Source organism: Melanostigma gelatinosum (genome assembly GCF_949748355.1).
Source record: "Melanostigma gelatinosum genome assembly, chromosome: 11".
In the NCBI taxonomy this organism is placed as follows: Eukaryota; Metazoa; Chordata; class Actinopteri; order Perciformes; family Zoarcidae; genus Melanostigma; species Melanostigma gelatinosum.
This window is the reverse complement of record NC_136644.1, coordinates 3,388,331-3,408,791: the sequence shown is the minus strand read 5'-3', so window position 1 is coordinate 3,408,791 and position 20,461 is coordinate 3,388,331. Positions and strand designations below refer to the sequence as shown.

General features: G+C 44.9%; 1 protein-coding gene across 4 annotated transcripts in view; it reads right to left on the bottom strand.

Annotated features, from left to right (window-relative positions):
- Positions 1-20,461, bottom strand: part of crebbpa (CREB binding lysine acetyltransferase a) — a 33,068-nt gene that overhangs the window by 3,690 nt on the left and 8,917 nt on the right. The window contains exons 2-29 of one of the 4 annotated variants that reach the window (XM_079279477.1): positions 19,393-20,045; positions 14,993-15,236; positions 12,948-13,061; positions 11,664-11,912; positions 10,939-11,038; positions 10,618-10,755; positions 10,328-10,445; positions 10,012-10,183; positions 9,436-9,498; positions 8,885-9,006; positions 8,591-8,803; positions 7,969-8,289; positions 7,497-7,676; positions 6,779-6,950; positions 6,329-6,447; positions 5,965-6,204; positions 5,574-5,662; positions 4,695-4,775; positions 4,402-4,458; positions 3,895-3,972; positions 3,727-3,794; positions 2,914-3,064; positions 1,897-2,043; positions 1,692-1,805; positions 1,388-1,553; positions 947-1,126; positions 471-632; positions 15-296 (exon numbers count right to left, since the gene is read on the bottom strand). In XM_079279477.1, the coding sequence (XP_079135603.1) occupies positions 15-296; positions 471-632; positions 947-1,126; positions 1,388-1,553; positions 1,692-1,805; positions 1,897-2,043; positions 2,914-3,064; positions 3,727-3,794; positions 3,895-3,972; positions 4,402-4,458; positions 4,695-4,775; positions 5,574-5,662; positions 5,965-6,204; positions 6,329-6,447; positions 6,779-6,950; positions 7,497-7,676; positions 7,969-8,289; positions 8,591-8,803; positions 8,885-9,006; positions 9,436-9,498; positions 10,012-10,183; positions 10,328-10,445; positions 10,618-10,755; positions 10,939-11,038; positions 11,664-11,912; positions 12,948-13,061; positions 14,993-15,236; positions 19,393-20,045 (4,793 nt within the window). The remainder of the gene's footprint in view (positions 1-14; positions 297-470; positions 633-946; positions 1,127-1,387; positions 1,554-1,691; positions 1,806-1,896; positions 2,044-2,913; positions 3,065-3,726; positions 3,795-3,894; positions 3,973-4,401; positions 4,459-4,694; positions 4,776-5,573; positions 5,663-5,964; positions 6,205-6,328; positions 6,448-6,778; positions 6,951-7,496; positions 7,677-7,968; positions 8,290-8,590; positions 8,804-8,884; positions 9,007-9,435; positions 9,499-10,011; positions 10,184-10,327; positions 10,446-10,617; positions 10,756-10,938; positions 11,039-11,663; positions 11,913-12,947; positions 13,062-14,992; positions 15,237-19,392; positions 20,046-20,461) is intronic. The other 3 variants (XM_079279478.1, XM_079279479.1, XM_079279480.1) reach the window with 3 other exon arrangements.

The following is a 20,461-nucleotide window of genomic DNA, read 5'->3' as shown; positions in this document are numbered from 1 at the left end:
TAGTAGTAGCTCACCTCGCACACAGTGCAGTGCCAGCGCGTCTCTACATGGTGCTTGCACTCGTTGCAAGTGTAGACAAAGCGGTCCTGTCCCTGGTTGTGCAGCTCAACCAGCATGCACATGCTGCTCCACTTGCACCTCCTGAGGGAGCTGAACTCCCAGTGTTTGTCCCTGGCCAGAGTCAGGAAGGCATCGCGGCCATCCATCAGGTCACAAGAGAGCATGGGGTCAGGGTCAACGATGGGAGGCAGGGTGTTGGCCATGGGAGCAGAGTGGAGGTGGATCACAAAGAACACCTTCATCAGACGGAGGAAGACGCACAGAAATGTGAGTTAGAGAAGCACAAGCAAAACTGAAACGCGAGTAAAACACATTAAACGATTTCCCTATATTCACCATCTAATGTTTAGAAAAAGCCTGTTTATCATCAAAACAGCGTAACATCTAATATCTATCAGAATAAATCGAACCTCTTTGTGTTTCTCCATGCTGGCGTAGAGCTTCTGGGACAGATCATTGGCTACATTCGGCATCCCAGGTTTCTTCTTATTGGCTCGGCTGACGCTGCTCTTATTTTTACTGGTCTTCTTGTTGTTCTTCTTTTTAGCGTTTTTGCTGTCACTTGGCGTACCCTGCAGGAGATAGACGATGACAAATATTAAAGAAAACAACTTTTTACACATTCACATATTTTATCTACATTGATGGAATCTCTCCAGCTGCTCCAAGTTAGGACTCATTACAGTACAATTGTTTATCTTCATCATAACATGTGTTCCTCAGTTACAATGTGTTGAAAACAATACTCCAAGGCAAGGAAAGGAGTTGTGAAAGACTGTTAAATCTATAGAAGCTCGGAAGAGCAAAAATGTCTGTCAAAGACAACAAAACGGGAGCAGACAGTGGATTTGTAAATTCTGGCTTTGATAGAAGCATATCAACAAACCACGACACAAACCTCAGGGGTTTCAGAAGCAGTTGTGTTCTCCTCCTTCTTCCTCTCCTCCTCCTCCTGCTGCAGCTCCTTAATGCTCTCCTCCAGCACGTTGGGCCAGAAGTCTCCTTCGAAGTACGGCAGCTCATTGGCGCTGGTCAGACGGTCCTCTGTCGCCTGTTTGCAGATGTCCTGAGAGGAAGGCAAAGACACAAGATGTATTCCATTGGTTTTCAGTAATCCAACATATTTTACACATTTAATGCATTTGTCTGTTGTTACAGACAAAATAGCAAATGTGTTCAACGATTCACACAGAAATCTCCCAGAGAATATGATCAGGAACGCAGTAAATCAAAGGTTTGCATGCACACGTAAACGTTTCCTTTGTTCTAAATATTACGAGCCCCTTATTTCGACGTAAGAATTGAAAACAAAGTGTCTCCTCCTTACCTTGTAGTCATGCAGAATCCTCTCTGCAAAGGCCTTGTCCAGCATCTTCCTGTACCACTCTTGCAGCCTCTTGGGCTTTGGGATCTTCTGGTCAAGAGGATGACAGTGGAAGATGTAGTCGTCTCCCTCACTGGGTGGACACGCCCAGATGTGGCCCTGGGCATAGCTGCGGGCATACACAGACCAATGAGACCACGTGTAAATTAAGGCATCTGCTTGCTTAAGTCAAAATCACACCACAAAGTTCACTCCAGAGACTCGTCCCCATGGTGAGGCGGAAAAGGAGCATCGGAGCAAGGCCTACCCGAGTTTCTTGACATATTCTAGATAGCCGATGAGGATCTCGTGGTACACTGCTGTCCGTAGAATCCGAGGTCTGAAGAAGTGAATACTGTCAAGGTAGGATATGTAGACCCGTCTGCAGAGGTAGAGAGAGGGAACATGGTACATTTCACTCATGAAAAGACCTTTAATGCCATGTGCTACACTCAATGGTTGGCTGAACAGACCTAGTGTTGGGGAATGAGCACTCGGAGCCGTACTCCTGCACGTGCATGCCAAAGAAGCACACATCCACGCCGTCAATCTCCTCAAAGGCGAAAAGTGCTTTGGTTCTGTAGGGAAACGTCTCGGGCATTTCCCCCGTGTCGACAAACCTGTGGTTAAGAAGAAAAATCAAACATTAAAATGTGATCTGTAGTTAGATGGTGAAACTAGAACACGTTGTAATATTCTGTCTTGGTTGATTGTCAGCTAAAACAGATCATGATGGTGGACTCTGAACACAACACAATCCATACAAAAGGTGCCGACTGTGCAAAGCTATATATATATATATATATATATATATCTCTGTTACATGGGCGGGCTGTAAAGGTATGTTGCCACAAAAACATCTTAAACTCTGTATCATCTTGTACAACACACTACATAAATGTTATGTAATAACAGTTTAAAGTTTCTATTTTACTGTGACTATGAATCCTTCTCGAAAAAAAAAGAGCCCCGAGAAGCGGCTAAAAGCAGCAACACGAGAGCATAATGGCAGAGTTCAAGTGAAATGGCCGAGAGTCAATAAAAAGAAGACGGCCTTAAATCAGTCAACCTGAAGAGAACATGTTCTCGGGCAAGGGCCTCCGACCTAAGAGGGCGGGACGAGCAGACTTTGATCGTGTGTGAGGATCAAACAGTGACCGGTGCTCGGGGAGGGTGTGCACCACAATCAGTACAAAGGCTTTACAGAGCGCATTCAGCTTTGCAGGGCAGAGAAAAGAAGACATGAGCTCAGGACAAACACGAGCGGTGACGGTGGATCAACGACAGGTATTTGGTTGTCTACAACATTATGGCATCCCTCATCTCCACTGTTGACTCTTCGGTTGTTCATTTATTTGACCGAGGCACGTTTAGTTGCTAAACACCGATCCGGTAATTTAAAGTAGAAAGTAATTAAAATGGGTAAACACACCAAAGCGTGCATTACATACACCCAGTTCTCCTCGTCTTCCCGTCAGCGACGCGCTCACCTGGATTTCATGCCTGGTTTTACTTCCACCGTTTTGTCAGAGCTCGCCACCACTCGCACAAACACCTCTCCGGCCTCCGGGTGGTTCTGTCTCTTCAAGTATTTATTCACACGGTCCTCTATGTACATTCCCAACCGTGTCGACTGCAGCCCTACAGTGTGCAAACACACAGGAGGAATCCATGAAAAACGGAAATTCTTTTAAACATGATAAAAAAAGAAAAAAGCAGGGGATACACATTGGATACTTAAACTACTGCAGTAGCCTTCAATTTAATTAAAACAAGAAAAAGACTAGAACAGATTTATGCGAGACCCGGGATGTGTGAACCGCAGATGAATTACACAGTTTACTTTCACCATCGCAGTATGAAATAAAGTTTTACTGACATCGTTATCCGCCAATGTTCAGTAAAATATGCGATCAGGACGTCATTCGTGCTTTCCTAGTCGCCGATCTCTGATAATGTTACATCGTAAACAACCAATCCGTGTTGAAAAAGACCGGAGGAGAGCTGGTGACGTGGCTAATGGACAAAGAACGAAGGTTCAGTTCGGTGACATCATGATGCGTTCAGGCTCTGTTCTGTTAAAATGAGTATTGGTTGATCCGTCGAACCACCACTTAGCACCATATGCCATAAAGGTCAGTATTGTTCTCAAGGGCTACAAACACCAAAGAAAAATAGCAGAGAGACCACGAGGCCAACATCAAAAAAAAAGAAGGAAAGCCAGAGACAGACATATGCCGCCCATGTGCGGGGGGGGCAATAATCAAAACGGCAATAATCGGTTTGAAGAGATTTGAACTGACGTTTTGCAGAGAACTTGTTTTCCTTTCGTGTTTTTGCACTCTTCTTTAAACAATTTTCGCAGATGAATCTGGAAAGAGAGAGAAGTTACAAGTTATTGTTACAATTAACATACATAAAGTGTAAAAAACGTTGTGCAAATCTACTAAAAGTAGGAGTCGACAGCTCACCCAGATGGCCAAATGACATCGTAGTGCAAAACGCATATCTGGTGCATCTTCCGTCCACAATCTTTACATTCAACAAACCTAAAGAGAAGCAAGCATACAGTCAGACACTAAGCAACCAAAGCCAGTGTGCCTTGGAGAGAGGACATTGTATTCAACACAAAGTCACAACGACGATGTGGAAGACAATCATTGCATATCAAAGAACTAAGAGCCTCCGTTCCCTGATGGAAAAAACTCAAATCGGTCAGACAGAGTGTTTGACACGAAGCAGGTGGTGCTGCCGAGCTGCCCCGAGGCCTCACTGAAGCCCGAGTGACTGATCCGAGAGCTCCGGAGAGAAAATGTGCAGATTGTTCACCAAAAGCACAAACACGAAGCCAGATGTGAACGATGTAAGATGTGATGAGGAACATGCAAGTGGGGGGGGAAAGAAGAAGAGCAGAAAGAACACGACATGAGCTCCGTCTGCATTAGTCCTCCTCGCTGAGAGGCTTTGTGTCTACTTACGGTTCAGAGTCGAGTACGTCGTTCTTCTTCCGTTCAAACTGGTCCTTTGATATCATCCTGAAGTGTCAGAGAAAAGAAGAGCCAGAGGAGAGGTAGTGAGAATAATAGGACCCACACAAAAACAGTGTCCACTTCTTTTTTTCTATCTTCAGTCCTATGCTCTTCGTTTCTCTCAGTGCAGGCCGAGTCTAGTCTGCGTGGGGGCCACGCTTCACTAAGACTCTAAAAAAACACTTATTTATCTGAATTGCTTGTATGACATTCGTGGCTTTATCGATAGCCAGTTTACTCACGTCTGTGGCTGTGCAGGATCATCCCCCAACGTCACGCTCTCCCCCTGGATCTCGTTGAAGCACTTCTCACAGAAATGATACCTGCAAAAATGACATTCAAAATTCAGCACATTCAACGCTCACTTAGTGTTCGGCTACTTGTGTGTTCAACACGATTCTGCACAAAATAACTCTTTCATGTTTTATAACAGAGAGCGGGGAAAACCCTGAGCTCCCGTTGAGTGTAAATGGAGTGTGCCGCAGGAGCCGCTTGTTGTCTGTCAGGCTGCGCTCTATCACTACCGCTTCTGAGGTGCTCTGCTTAACAGTGCCCAGTTGAAGTGTGGAGAAAGGGGGGGGGCTGCTGCAGTAACGCTGTTCATGCAGCAGGGGGTGCAAGGGACTGTGGTGCAGGCAGTCATCTGCTGGATGTATCCGATAGCTGCTGAGCAAAACACAATCAACCCACTGCTTTGTTGCTCTGTGCCCGGCGCTCTTCTGGGTTTAAAGTCTTCAGCGTGTTTCCCTGTATGTGCAACACTGGCCAGGTTTGCTGTTAAGAGATGTTGTTGTGAGCAAAACCATTCTGTAGTCTCCCGCCGTGCCAGGACCTGGAGGCAGAGCCATTAAAGCCGAAGCTGTCAGGATGACACTACAGGCCCGGATCACAGTGGTCCCTCCAGAGCTGCAGAGGAACAGATCCCGGGCTGCAGGCGGCGCCTAATACGCTTGAAATTGCTGCATTTATTTGCCCGTGAAAACACTTCGTGAACAACTGTGCATGCAGATTGTGTGACACGTAGAAAATGATTCAGTGAGATTACAATTCCAACAGATTTTATTGAATACGTAGCTGCGTTTACCGCGGAGAAGCACACATTCATGCGTAGACGCCTGTACCTGTTCTGGTAGCTGTAGTATGTGCCTCCAGTAGGTATGGTGCAGAGCTGCTTGCCATAGCAACAGAGGGTTTGAGGGGAGAACTCGTACTGCAGACACAAGCAACATGACAAAGGTGGTGAAAAAAACCGAGGTTTATTCATTTCATAACTCCTTTTCATTAGGAGCTGTTGGTTTAGCATCTAAATTTGCCTCATCTTTAGTGAACAGTCAAACTCGTACTCATCCTTCTGAGTGAAAAAGAGAAGTACTAAACATTGGATTTTTAGAAATTAGGCAACAATTTAACAAAAAAAAAAAATCCTTTTTTTTTTTACAGCCATTTATGGCTAACGGACAAAAAACGTATCCTACTCCATTTATTGCCCCTTTAACACCCCCTTCAGCTCACCTTCCTCCCGCAGCAGTATCCCAGGCCCTGCATGACGGGGTCGATCTCTGACTCAAACACCTCGGCCAGCTTGGAGCAGTACTTGTAGACGCGGGACGTCTTGCGGTTGTAGACCCAGGCGTTGTTGAACATCACCCAGACATCGTCAACGTATTGCCAGGGCTCTTGGTATTGGCCCGTGTCAAGCTTACGCTTTATTGTGGACAGGTCTATTGGGTTCTTAACAATGTCAAAGTAGTCCTGCAGAGAGAAGAACACGTTTGTGTTGGAGATCAATAGAACTGTACAACAGTTAACAACATCCCACGGGCAACACATTCATCATTTCAAAAGGTTGTGTTTGAAGTATTGAAGTGCTACATACAGGGATGCCCAGAAGCATGGGGTCCACTGGCTGTCTGAAGGGCAGCGACTCGGGGTCCTGCCTGTAGAGAGACTCCAGAGTCGGCATCAGAGCCTGGCGCAACTCCTCGGGCTTAAAGACTGAAGAACGAACAGTGGACGAGGTACGTGTTAGTCAGCCAAATACAGAAACGACACATCAGCAACATCCTGATTCGTCGGGTGTATTCTAGCAGCAGGTGTACAGCCGGTTCATTATGTGTGAAAAGTGCAGCCAAGCTCAAAGAAGCCTTACAAGAGTCTTGACATTGTTCAGAGTCTCAGTGCCAAACTCGGACTCAGTCATGAGCGTCTCACGGCTGGCACAGAGTGGATGTATTCACATTACTGGCATTGACGGGAACCCTCTGCGCTTACCGAGTGGATCGGTCAGACTGCACAGATTGTATTCATTCGTTGGCATCAGACTCACTTTTCCTCCGTGACTGAGAGGGGGATGAAGAGGCCGTGCTGTTGGCTCCACCCTCTTCCTCTTCTTTGGGTTCTGTCTTCATTTCCGTTTTTTTCTCCTCCACCTCCATTGGCTCCGGCTTCTCCTCTGGCTCCTCCTTCTTAACCACCGTTGAAGCAGAGTCTTCCTCAGTCTATGGACAAGAAAAAGGAGAATGACCCATTATATAAGAGTCATGTTTTAAAAGTGAACACTATGGAATGTTGGGTGACTGGTAGCACTGGTCTCTCATATTCAAGACTGATGATCATCCCATGAAATTGTCCGTGTTGATAATCTAAATACTAAAGATAAAGGAGTGTACTTATACACGTGTCACGTAGGTGCAGGTGTATTTTGAAAGCCACATTCGATTAGGCAACGTTTTGAACCAAGTTGAACCTTTTGACTACGGTGAAGATCTGACTTTTCTATTGGAATCAATTTTGAGGCTTGAAGTCAGTGTGAAGGCGTGAAACTTTTCTCAAAATTAAGGATTCACAGATGCAACTTCTGTTGATACAGATTTCATTACCTCAGCTGAGGGTATCTGCCGATATTTACGATCCAATAACTGTGCTCTCCTTTTCCCAAATATAACATTTTCATAACTCACTGTGTGGAACTAATAAAATATTTTTTTTATGCATAGTAAACATACTACTTGACATGTATTTAAAAACACATGGATTCAACCCACCTCCATCTTGGGCTCAGTTTTGCCGCCAGCGGCCTTAAACTCTTGTTGGTCATGGTGTGCCTCAGCTTTGACCTCCTGGACAGGCAGGTCTGCGCCGACGTGCTGCGAGTGCAGGTCGGCACTGGCAGCCGAGGCTGGCGTGGGCACCCGGTTTTCCAGACCGGCCCCTGGTTGAGACAGCTGAACCGGGGGAGGGAGGGATAGAGACAGAGACAGACAAGACAAATATGAGGTATTGGCAACGGCTCAATTGCATTTCTTTGCATGCAGGGCTGAAGCCACAACACAGATGAACCCCTCCATATTGGTTTCATTGCTCCGTTTTGACAGATGTTAACATTCCCATTGTGATGGATGCTACAAGCAGTGGTGAAGATGCAGTTATCAGAGAGAAAGGTGGATGGGACGGGTTGGTACATGACAGTCAGAGGGGATGGGAGTTTGGAGGGCATGCTGAGGGTCTCAGTCTCACCGGCGTGGTAGGGGGCTGAGGTGGGGGCTGCTGCGTCTGTGCTGCTGCAGGGAGTTCCACCTGGGGTTGGGGCTGGGTGGGACGGGGCGGGGTGACACCCTGGGCAGGGGCGGGGCCAGGGAGGGTGGGGGTGGAGCTGCGGCGAGAGGGCTGGGGGTGCGGCAGGTTAGTGACCCCCCCGGCCGTGGAGGCGGAGGAGGCAGCAGGAGGAGGTGTGGTGTGCAAGGGGGATTGGGAGGAGGCTAGCTGAGGGCCCAGCAAGGGGCCAAGTGCATTCATGGGGAGGTTAGCGCTCTGTTGTTGTTGTTGTTGCTGCTGTTGCTGGAGAGAAGGACACACACAAGTGGCAGGCAGACATACGCACAAGATTAGCAGCCAAACATAAGGTCAACCAGACAAACACAACACCACCCACAATTTGAGGTTTAGTGAGCACCTTGTGATTGGCATGGGAACAATCTAAGAGCAATTAGTGCATAGTATGATTGGTGAAAGTAGTTTGCGTTTTAGTCCCCCCGGAATTAGCACAACTTTGTTGAAGGATAGCATTACTGAAAACAGCCAAACCAATCCGTGAACCCACTTTGTTTACTACAGCTCCACAGCCCTCGCCATGTCTCACCTGGGTGACGGCAGCCTGTGCAGGTGGCTGGCCTATACCGGGCCCCACGGTGACAGTCATGGCCCCCGTTGCAGCGGCTGTTGTTGATCCCGGAGGGAACTGGGTCTGAGCCAGAAACTGTCCCTGGCTGGCCGTCTGGCCGACCATGTTGCCACCGCCATGTCCGGCTATCAAGCCCTGGGCCTGGGGCATCCTGGAGGGAGACATACCCATCTAACAAGGCAAAGGAAAAGATGGCGTTAGTGTGAGCACAGTGACAGGAGTTTCTTTACAGGAGTTTTCTGCTTTCTTTACCGCTGGGACGGAGCTCATGTTCATTTGCTGTGGGTGGTTCATGGGTGAGGCAGCGCGGGCTCCCATCGGTGTCTGGGATATTTGGGCGTTGGGCAGAGGCATGAGGTTGAACTGGTTGATTCCTGTACAGAAGAACGGACCAAAATGTTACGCAATGGACAAACGGAACTCAGAAGTACTACACAATCAAAGCTAGTGGTGAAAGTTTATACATCAAAAAACATACATACATAAACTTTCAGTTCAAGTTATACCAAAGCAGATGTCATTTTTCAAGCGGCTTAAGCTACACAGTTATGTAGTATGTATGCTGAAGTACTTCCTAGCTGCAGTAGAAGGCATCTTTTAACACAACACTAACTTTTGTCTCTTCCCTGGGCTTGTTTGCCTTTCATGGAATCATCAGTTCATGTGTTCTGCTTCATTCAGACTTCCTGATAATGTGGCCGCGTATTTGTCCCCGAATCATCTTTACCGTTCCTCTTCATTTGTAAATCTTCCACATCTTTGTTTTCGTTGTATCTGAATTGGAAAATACGGTGTGCAAATACCTTGTGACACCTGCATGCGATTCATGATCTGATTTGGCATGTTGGGCAGAGGAATAGGTCCATCTATAAAACAAAAAACCCATTAAACCATAAAGCAGCTTGAAGAACAGCATAACCGGTTGTAATGAAAAAAGGCAAATCATTTCTGCTGCATGGTTAAATATTCTCAACTTTTTCCAAGAATACAAGAAATCGAACATGATAAATGGCTGGATATACGGCAATTGTCTGGAAATTCAATTTAGACACCTACGCATACTCTAAAGATAAAATACCCAGATGAGAATATTCATTCGTCAGTGAATAAAGTGTCTGACAAATCAAGAAATCGTATCACAATGATGTGGCATAAACCACAGACATTTAAAAAGGTAGACAATAGCAAAATCTCTTCAGGTTATTGGTATCACTATGACCCAACCATAGCTGGGTAATGTCAACTAATTATTTTTAATAACAAAAATGGAAACAAACTGCATATGTTATCAGGAATATCAAGGACACAAACAGTTGTCCAAGGTTTCTGAAACTCGTCCTTTTCAAAAACATTTGTCGTCTTGTGAACCCTGTACTCACTCTGTGGCCTTGGGCCAAAGGCACTGGGCTGGGGGAGGCCGGGCTGCTGGCTCCCCTGGGTGGCCAGAGGTGCCTGGTTGATGATTTGCTTCTGCAGCCTTGAGCGCCTCTTCTCCTCCAGTTCCTTTTGGATTTTATAGATTTTCTCAGCCAGGAAGTGATAGTACTCATCCTGAGGGGAGGAACGGGGAAAGTGGAAGGAGGTGGCAAATTTGACAGAAACGAGCATACTGTGTATCTACTAAAAAGAAAAATGGCTTTGTGTGCGTGTGTGGTCTAGATAGGGTGAGCAAGGTATTTCCTAGTTGAAGCCTACCCGGCTGTTAGCTGACTCGTACATGTCCCCCTCCACTTTTCTGGCGTAGGCCACCAAGTTCTCCATCCGTCTGTCCTTCAAAGCTGCCGGGTCGGGGGTAGGGAATATGGCTTGTACTCTGCCACAAGGAGTACAGAAATTGCAGCAATGAATATTTAATTTCGACTACTGTACTTAAAAAAAAACAATGTACATTTACAATCAGGATCAGAAAGAACAGCCAAGAGACGTGACTAACAAATAAAGACACTAACAAGTCTGACAGTTCTCCAGCAGGGCTGTGCACTTACAGTTTGTGTACGAGGTGATTGCGCAGGTCCTGAGTGACGTGCTCATGCCACGATTTCCTGGTGCCTGTGGCAGAGATGGGTGCTGCTGTGGGCAGGCTGCCCAATGAGCCCACAGCTGACCCGTCTGACAGCAGCTGACTGGAGGCGAAACAGGACGACAGAAGTTACGGCTTGTATTTCTGTTTTGAAATATAGTTTTTTTCAGGCAACTGCACTCATATTTGCATCAGAACCTTTTTAAAAGTAGCTACATTAGGTTTCTTGCAATTAAATAAACATTTAGGATCAACAAATGCAATGCAGGCGTTGGCTGGGACTGACTTGTTAGTGTTGAGTGTGTTGGGGAGGGAGTCTGTGTGCAGGTTCGTCTGTTCTGAAGTGGTCACGGACAGTGCTGCACCTCCAAGAGCCATCTGGTTACCTGTGAATACAGAACACTGAGTAAACAACTACTGCTTGAATAACATTTTTTTTTTTTTAAATCGAGCTCAGCATATACAATATGGCCGCCATTTACACAACTAAAGCGTACTATGTTACTAAGCAACAAAAAACAGATAAAAAAAAACATATATGGATATTGTCCGATTTGTTTTAACATACATTTCTGACCCATTTAGGAGTCTTGAAGTTGGCTATGCTGTGTAGGACTGCAACTAACGACTTCTTTCATTGTCAATTTAGCTGTCAATTACTTTCCTAATTTATCGATTGGTTGTTGTCTTTAAAATGTTGACAACTCAAAGTTATTCTGTTTACTGTCACAACTGAGAGACAAGACCAACAAATATATACATTTAAGAAGCTGGAATAAGAGAATTTAGACTTTTCATACTTAAATGACTCAACCTGATTGACTATCAAAATAGTTGCCAATAATTTAACAGTTAACAACTAATCAATTAATAGTTGCAGCTCTAGTGCTGTGCATTCACACATGCTGTGCATATCAGTCATTATATACATTTGTATATTTTAGAAAGGAACCAATATTGGAAGGGTTCTAAAAGTGTAGGGATAAAGAAATCTAAGTTGTTTGGTTTTACCAAGTGCATTGATGGATCTCAACTGCGGAAGCTGTTGCTGGGCGTTCTGTGCGCCTGCCGTCTGTCCGGGGCCTCCCGGGGCCCGCCCAGTGGTCTGGCTGCTGTAAGGCAGCCCAAGTGCCTCGTAGGCTCTCTGCATGGAGCTGGGGTCTATGGGGGTTGAGGTATTGATGGTGGGAGCACTGGGCTGGCCCACACCAACTGAGGACATGGGGTTCTGGAGGCCCGTACTGGGGGAGCTCAGCATGGCTGGGGAGAGAGACGGAGCAGTCAGGCCAAAACACAATCAAACACAATCATATTGAATATACAAGTTGAAATGTTGGAACATCTTGCTCACTGCTGCACCAGCTAAAGAACGCAAACAAAATGCAAATGTTGATGCTGTGTGCCAAGCCCAATAAATATGAGAAGAATCTGCTTTTTAAAAACACAGCGACAAGACTTGGCGAAGACCTAGAAACGAAACACACATGCCTACACACTTTGACCTCTGGCAAGATGACGTCACGTGGCAAAACGACACAGTAAGAACACAATGTAAGGCTAAATGATTGAAAGAGCAGTGAACTGAATAAATGCATTAATCCCTTCAGGGGACAGAGCATTAGCATATTTTTCTGGGTTCAGGCTTTGGTCGGGCTAAAGAAAATCTCTTGGTTTGTGAAAAGACAAAAATTGGAGGCGGCAGGATAAAGAAATACTGCGTTCTGCTTGTGTTGGCAGGAGAGACAAGCCTCTGCATCATGTTCTTTAACATGCAAGCCAAACAGGGACAGACCAACTCTGGAATGCTGTAAGTGATGAAAGATGCTGAGCAGAGAGGTGACGTAAAGAAATAGAAAACAAGCAAGAGAAAATGTAAAAAAAAAAGGGTAACTAGTTCAAGTAATCCGGAAAAGATGGCCGGGCACAAAAGAACAGACTGTGAATCTGTGACAACAGTTACACGAAGAGAGTGAAAAAACAGAACAGAAAGAAAAACTGTTTTAGTGCGAGGCAGAGAGTGTCAAATTCGGCTGTGCTCTAGAGGGGAGTAGCAGTAAACAGCCCAGCAGCCAATGGCTCAGCAAGACGCCTCTAGCACACGCTCTCTGTATGTACCCCCCCCCGCTCCATCACACTCCTTTCTTTATTGTGTATCAGATTACAAGCCCAGCAGGACCACTCGCACTCACCGAGTGTTTTTAGTAAATGTGGAGGAGCAATGAATTGCCTGAATAGTAAAACATACAAATCAATGGTCAAGCGACAGCGGGCCCCGAGCCTGCTGCTTGTACTCACGTTGCTGGGTGCGCTTGTCGCTGGCGTTCTTCAGCGGCAGGCAGACGGGACAGTCGTGTCGTGTGCAATTTTTCCAGTGGGAGATTATCTGTCTGGACGACGCACAGTGAGCCACTGCAAGGAGAAAAAAGAGACGGAACGATAAGAGACTTAGAGGGTTCGGTATTTTAATGCTGACAGTTTGCCACCAAGCGCTCAACTCTAGGGAGAGGACTTTGTTTTTCTTATATGCCCCAAAGTCTACAGTCCAAGTCTTGTTTAAAACACTTCCTCCACTACCGTCCTATGCTGGCACATGCACTCTGCGAGTATCTGCATGAGACGTTAGTGAACGAAAGGTTTTAAATAGGACGATTTTGGCAAAAACGCATGTGTTTGGGAAGTAGCGAGAGTTGGATTAGCCGATACTGCACGAGTTGTGTGAGACTTTAACAGATTTTCAGTTTTACTGCGTTTTTTGATTCTCCATTTATCGTGGAGGCATGCGAGACAGCTCAAAATTTGAAAAACAGAATAAAGTAATAAAAAAAAGACTATTGGACATTAGATAAATGTGTAGATAGCGAGACAGATGGACAGTGAGAGCTAATAAGTGAAAATAGAGAAAAGAAATGCGTCGGCCCAAAAACTCAAAAGGTTCTGTTCTTGGAAGGCCACTGATTTGGCCCAATGGAGAATGAACTATACCTGAACAAACTGAGGTTTCAGAAGCAGAGATCCTGAGTCAGAGGAAATGAACAGAGACTTTGACTCCTTCACACTTAACACATCTTGGCCTCGGAGTTGGTTTGGCATGAAATTTAACTTAAGCATTCAAGTCCAGGGCCAGAGCAAGATATTAAAGCAAATATAGATGAGAGTAGCTTGAGGGGAATGTTTGATTTCAGCAATGCTGGTGGTTTAACAGCAGACAGACGCACACAATATCACCATTACAGAGAGACAACATAGGGGAGAAACAGCACACATGCAAGTGGGCAAGCAGGTAGGAGGAGAGTATTGTTATTAGAATGGATGGAAATCCCCAAAGTATGAGCAACAAGGAGTTAAGGGAAACATTTTCATGGTCATGAAGGTAGAAATTCACGAGCCACTAAGCATCTTTCCTCCTTGAAATATAGGAATAGTCCATGTGTGTTACACAGTTTTAATCTTCACTGTCCAATCTCAACATCCAGTGAACACGATTGTCCCATTAGGGGAATCCTTTTCTATGTTGATGAAATTTTAAAGTATTTTTTTCCCCACCATGTTTTTCATCGCTTGCTGGTTTCATCTGTTGTTTTCTGACTGTGGTAGGTGTAAAACCCATCAATACCATGACTAAAAGAGTATATCAACATCATATATTATGCAGTTTTTAATTTCAATATTTTCATTAAATTTTAATTTCATAAAATGTGTTTTCTTTATTTATTTATCTTTGTCTTGATTCCTGTATCTGCACTTTTATATCATTTCTTTTTTAAATACATTTTAGCTGAACTTTGAATATTATTTCTGCATACATTTATTGTTACATTTATTTAGTTATTTCATTTGAGTATCTATTTATTTATGTATTTATATATTATTTTTCCCTTGCATTTTGTCTCCTATTTATTTCCCTAAACTTATTTCTATATATATATATATATATATATATATATATATATATATATATATATATATATATATATATATATATATATATATATATATATATATATATATATATATCTTATCTTTCTTATCTATACATAGCTAGCTAACTAGCTAGCTAACACTGTCTGCATATCAACTCCAGCCTTCATCCCCGGCAAAGCTGGAGACTTCACACCAGATCCAGATATCAAATGGTTTATAACCATACTATATTTGTTTACTTTGTCAAGAGTGCAATGAACATTGATTGGCGGCTAGAAAGAACTGAGTTTATGTTGTGTTAAACCTTTAATCATGTGACCACACAGCAGCAAATTCTTCAACAGCAAAAAGGGGGAGTTGACTTCAGAAAAAGTTTTCAATTTCAACTTTTCCGATTGCTTCGAAATGCTCCGACTCACCCTGGCAGGACTTGCCGGCCTGGCAGTGGGTCATGTGGTTGAGGACGTTCTTCATGGTGCGGCAGTGAGGCAGGGCACAGGCTCTCACCTCCCCGTTGGCCTGCTCCCGCCGCTGGCACTTGTGCGCGTGAAGCAGCAGGACCAGCTGCTGCTGGATCAGCTTGCGCTTCTCCGGGTCGGCTGTGGGGACGGCTGAAGACACCGCCACACCGGCGCCGCCGGCCAGCGGGAGCATCGCCGCCTGCTGTTGAATGGATGACAAAGAAAATGACAAATGCCAAAAGTTGTAATGGGTTACACATTTTTCTTTGGGCTTGCAAAGCTGTCAATGTCACAACACTGCCCACCCAAAGAATTTGCAATATGCTTCAACATGTGTTAGTTGTAGAACATGGTTAGTACTGAAACACTGATGATAGAAGGACATTGGCATGTCCATTTTTTGAGTTGAAGGGTTGGACACAGACTTACAAATCATCAAGACAGGTCGGCATGTTTAATACATAATTTGAGCTTGGTCAGAGAGTTTATAAAGTAATTAAAATATTAATGTTGTGTATTTCTTACTGTTCCACCAGTTGTTTTTCATTTACATTCCAATGCTCTCTGAACAGCTAACTATCTGAAAATCATGGGCCGCCATTAGCAGAACTGAATCAGACTCTGCATTCTTTCTTAACAGCAAACAGGCACAGCTAGAAGTCTTGATGTTCAGACAGATTATTGTTTACTTGCATGTAATTATTATTCACCCACATTAGTCAAAACAGCACAAACTTCCCACCAAAGGTTCTGCCTTTATTTCAATGCCAATGTGTCACTACAGGACCCCCTCTGGTGATGCAGGCCCTATCGGAGCTGTGCCAGGGTGACTGTGCTCGGTTCGATCTAGAGCAGCCGATGCTCTGGCACCGGGACAGCTCAGCATGACGTGAGCTTTTGGCAGGATGGACTTGTACAGCGCTCCACGACAGAAACATTTACAACCTCTCCTCCTGCTCCTCCCACTCCCTTCTTAAGATAGTCCTTGCAGAGTTTGAGACCAGTGGAAAGACCAGAAACAACAGAGTTAAAAACATTGCAGTAGGTGGGTAACGGAGCCCCCAGATGAATTCTGTTCTTTCTTGGCAAAGTGGTTTTTCATTCTCGTAAAATCGTGAAAATGTTGTTTCGGTGAGAAACTTGAATAAACAGTGGTTTGAAGGACAACATAACTAGATATTAGAGAGGGAATATGAGCAGTTCACACTACCTCTACACAGTTTATAATACGTTAACACTACTAATGACAAGATTTAATAAATCAATGAAAATACAATCTTTTATTTCCCAATCATTATAGATGACTATACAAGTAAAAGGATAACATTAAGAAACTTTGATGGTTTACATTGACTTCAGAGTGGTTGACCTGATTTTGGGACGGTGTCAAAGAAATAGTCTTGAGCCTCGTAGACCAGCTGCTATAACTAAACAAAACAGGGCTCTGTATCTACCAATATGGATCATCAATGATTGGCGGCAAAAAATGGTGATCAGGGATCTCTAAAAAGGTCATATTTGCTCTCTTTTATTAATTTGTGCAGATCCAATACGTGTTTTAAGATGAGTTTCATGATCCATTGCACCACTATAATTTACACTTTCTTTTTATCAATTAACTTTTTAAATACACACACGCACAGAGAGCGAGAGCGAGGTAATGTACTCACATAGCCCACCCTCAACAAGAATCATGACAGCATCCATTAAGATGTGAGGCACTATAAAATAAGTGTTAGTACCAAGCTGCACAGACACACTGATCAACTGGCGCTCTCTCATCCACAAAGCTGCTGGGAGACCAGACCAGACTCTGCCAGGCCAGGCTGTATCCCCTCAGGCTGTTGACACCGCTCCAACAGACCAGATAAAAAAGACCCAGCTGAGTGGACTAGACACTGGCAGCCTTTCAACACAGCTGAGCAGGCGGACACACAAAGTTACACACACACACATGCAGATGCACACACCCTTTGCTTTGCTCTTCCTATTCAGCAGCCCCCCCCCCCCCCGGCACACATCGGCAGTCAGGACAGTTGCCAACTATCATCTCAAAGCTCTACTGCCGGGCCAGACTATTCAGCCTCCCCTCCCTCCCTCCCTCATTGCACTCGCCCTCTGTCATTCTAACTGATTAAGTGTTTTACAATGCCAGTCCCTACGTGACTGACAGGGCAAGCAGCCACCCAATAAGCCAGAGAAAGCGAGGGGAGTGTTCGTGCATTTACAATAATAAAGGAGCGTGGGGCAGGAGGGATCGGCAGTGGCCTCTAACCAACACAGATGCCCAGAAAGAGATTTAACCTACAATTAAAGCACAACGGAGGAAGTCACACAGAAAGACTTGGTCTCGTGGTTTTCATCTCTAGAGCTGTTGGTGACATGATAATCACAGGAGACGGGCTAAGCTTATAACACACACACACCTTTTCCTGCAAAAATGCTGACAGTCCTGCTTCTACATCAGTTTTTATTCTTTCGTGTGGTTAAAGTATGTGCACACACTATTTAAGAATGAATCCTCGAAAGACACATTCACTATCTGTCCAGGTTTCTTCTCAGTAGCTTGCAGCATCTGTGTATGTGTTGTGGTTACATACCGCTCCAGTGTCTTGGCTCCGACCCAGACAGTAACATAGATGGCTTCCTACTGATTTCTTGTGAAACCACATTGGTGGAAAGCATACGTATAAGCAGCCAAAGACAACACGAACTCTCACACACACATCATTTAGAGTCCCAAGACTCATCACAACGACGACTCAACAGTTGACGGCAATATCTATTGACTCAGTACCAAAACACGAGCTCAGAAAATGAGCGGACAGGGAGAGAAGACTGTGCAGATGAACCGACAGAGTGTACAAACAGACGCACACACGCCGCACAAGAGCGCGTGAGTGGGCCAAGCCATTTGAAACAAAGCACGAGTGGTGTGGCGTTACGGCCGGTCATGAAGCATCTCCGATCTCATCAACCAGCCAATTAAGCGAGCAATTACACTCTCACAAATGCATTTAAAAAATGAAGCACTGTATGCAGAACAAGGCCCCACTTAAAATAGGACCACAGAGGTAGGTTTGGCGATATCAGATGTGTGTGTGTGCGTGCGTGCGTGCGTGCGTGCGTGCGGCCGCTGGCTCTACATGCTGTTATCCTCCACTGGCCCGCTGAGAAGCAGCTCTCACTCGTTTCTCGGCGGGAGACCATTAAAATGAGCTGTATTTAACATTCTGAACATTAATATAGCAGCAACTAGTTAGCGCTCACTGACTATATACTGTGGCCACTTGTGGGTATAGCAAAAAATGTGTATCCAACCCATAAATAGCTCTTTCTTCAGCTATTTTCTTTGGTTAGGCAGAGCAACAAGTTCATACTTTCTGATGCGATGACACCCTGAATTCTCAGAGGTAGCACATAGCTGTGTACAAACTCATCAGACCAATAGTGGGGTTAGCAGCGACACAGTACATGTCCTTTCTGCATCGAAGATTGGGCAGAAAAGAGGAGAAAAAAAACAGTTAAAAAAGGTACCCTGTTGAGTTTGTGACCATTACTGGTGCTGTAGAGCAGTGTTTAATGAGAGGGTGGCCATATTGTTAGTATCTCATGCTCACACGCAGACCCATGCCACAAGTACAGAGGCGATGCAACAATACTTCTGCTCACTGCAGAGGTTATTAATATACATCAACAGTTTTTGGTGGTGATGCCTACTAAAGGCAACCAATGTGCCAATCAAATTCGAGAAGAGGAGGGCAGAGGTCTACGTAAACGATACCGGTTTTTAAAAAAAACATTCAACGCCTTTGAAAATGTTTTAAGGAGATGGGGAAAGCTTTTAACATGTTTGTTTTCTGTGGTTTGTAACATACGCTGTATTTTTTTGGTCAGAAACAAAACTTTGTTTGCATATGGAGAAAACTCAACAGAGTACTTTTAACTTCTGCAGTAAAAAATAAGCATCAAGCCAAATATATGAGAGCGGATCATAGTTTTCATTGTCCGCTAAAGTTGATTTAATTTCAAAATAAGAGAATGCAACTATATAAAGTAAAGGTATCCAGGATTCACAAATTATGGCTCCACTTGAGTTCAAAGTTGCTGGGTAACAAGATAATATTGACCGCCTTAACATGTTTGGATCAGTCAAGCATCTGAGGAAGATTCCAAATGGATCACATTCATCTGTGTCCAATGTTAAAATGGTACTTTCCACCCATCCACACAATTCTGTGCAGATAAAAAAAGAATCAGCCAGCAACATGCTCCATATGTGTCGATGCATTCTTGCCTAAACATGAACAAATCCTATGCTTAAAATAAAAGTGGTGGAAAAGGGGTGTGTGACCCACCTTGTTGATGTTGCCCGCCTGCTGGGCTGCACCGATATGCTGCCCCCCCTGGGCGAGTGTTTCTGCCAACGCACTCCCTGCTCCTCCTGGTCCCGGAGCGGCCCCCTGCATCGTCGGCCCCTGGTACTGCATGCCTGCCGCTCCTGCTCCCCGTCCTCTCCCAGCTTCAGGTGCAAGGCCACCATTCATCACCTGCCCGGCATGGCCCTGGCTATTGTTAATCATGGCCTGGTTGAAGCCCGTCGTGTTCAAGCCCATTGTTGCAGTATTGCTGTTGTTCTGTCCCGCTATTCCAGTCGGCGTTCCCGCTTTTTGTGCCTGGGGGGACGGGTGATTGTTGGGGGAGCCCTGGCCGAGGGGGCTCTTTCTCAGCGGTGTCCCCAGCTGAGGCCCCAAACCGCCTGCCTGAGGGCTAGCAGAGTTCAGCCCCGCGCCTGCGATACCGGAGGTGCTGCCGGCTCGAAGGAGCTCCGAGAGCTGCTTGTGCTTGGCGGCTGCATCCGGTACGACAGGGACGCCACTGGGCCCACCGGCTCCAGGTGCTGCGCCGACATTTGGAGGCATCCCACCCATCAGGCCCAGATCTCCTCCATTAGGGATCAACTCATCTGGAAGGTCATTCTCCAAATCATCCCAGGACAGAGATCCCAGATCTAGAAAAGAAGGAAGAGTAAAGAAAAATAAGATTACTTTGATCTAAACAACATATGTATTGGAACGAAGGTTGAGAGCTTGAATATCCTGTAAATAATTTAATTTGGCTGGCAAAATATTAACTCAAGGGCAGGACTTTTTTTTAAAACAGCACATCTTGCATATTAATAGTAAGAATCAATTAAATACTAATCTTGAATTATCATCATTTTAATGTATTTGCTTTCAGCAGTATTTGTAGGAGTCATGCCTGAAAGGAGTTGGTTCCTTTTTACAAAAATTTAAGAAAGTGCACGACTAAGCTCTGCGACAACAAGATAAGCCATGATGTAATATTTAAGGCACTACAGCAAGCATACACCTAACTTTACTCCTCCGTCACAGTCAAACTGTTCACAAACGCACCCAGAAGTGG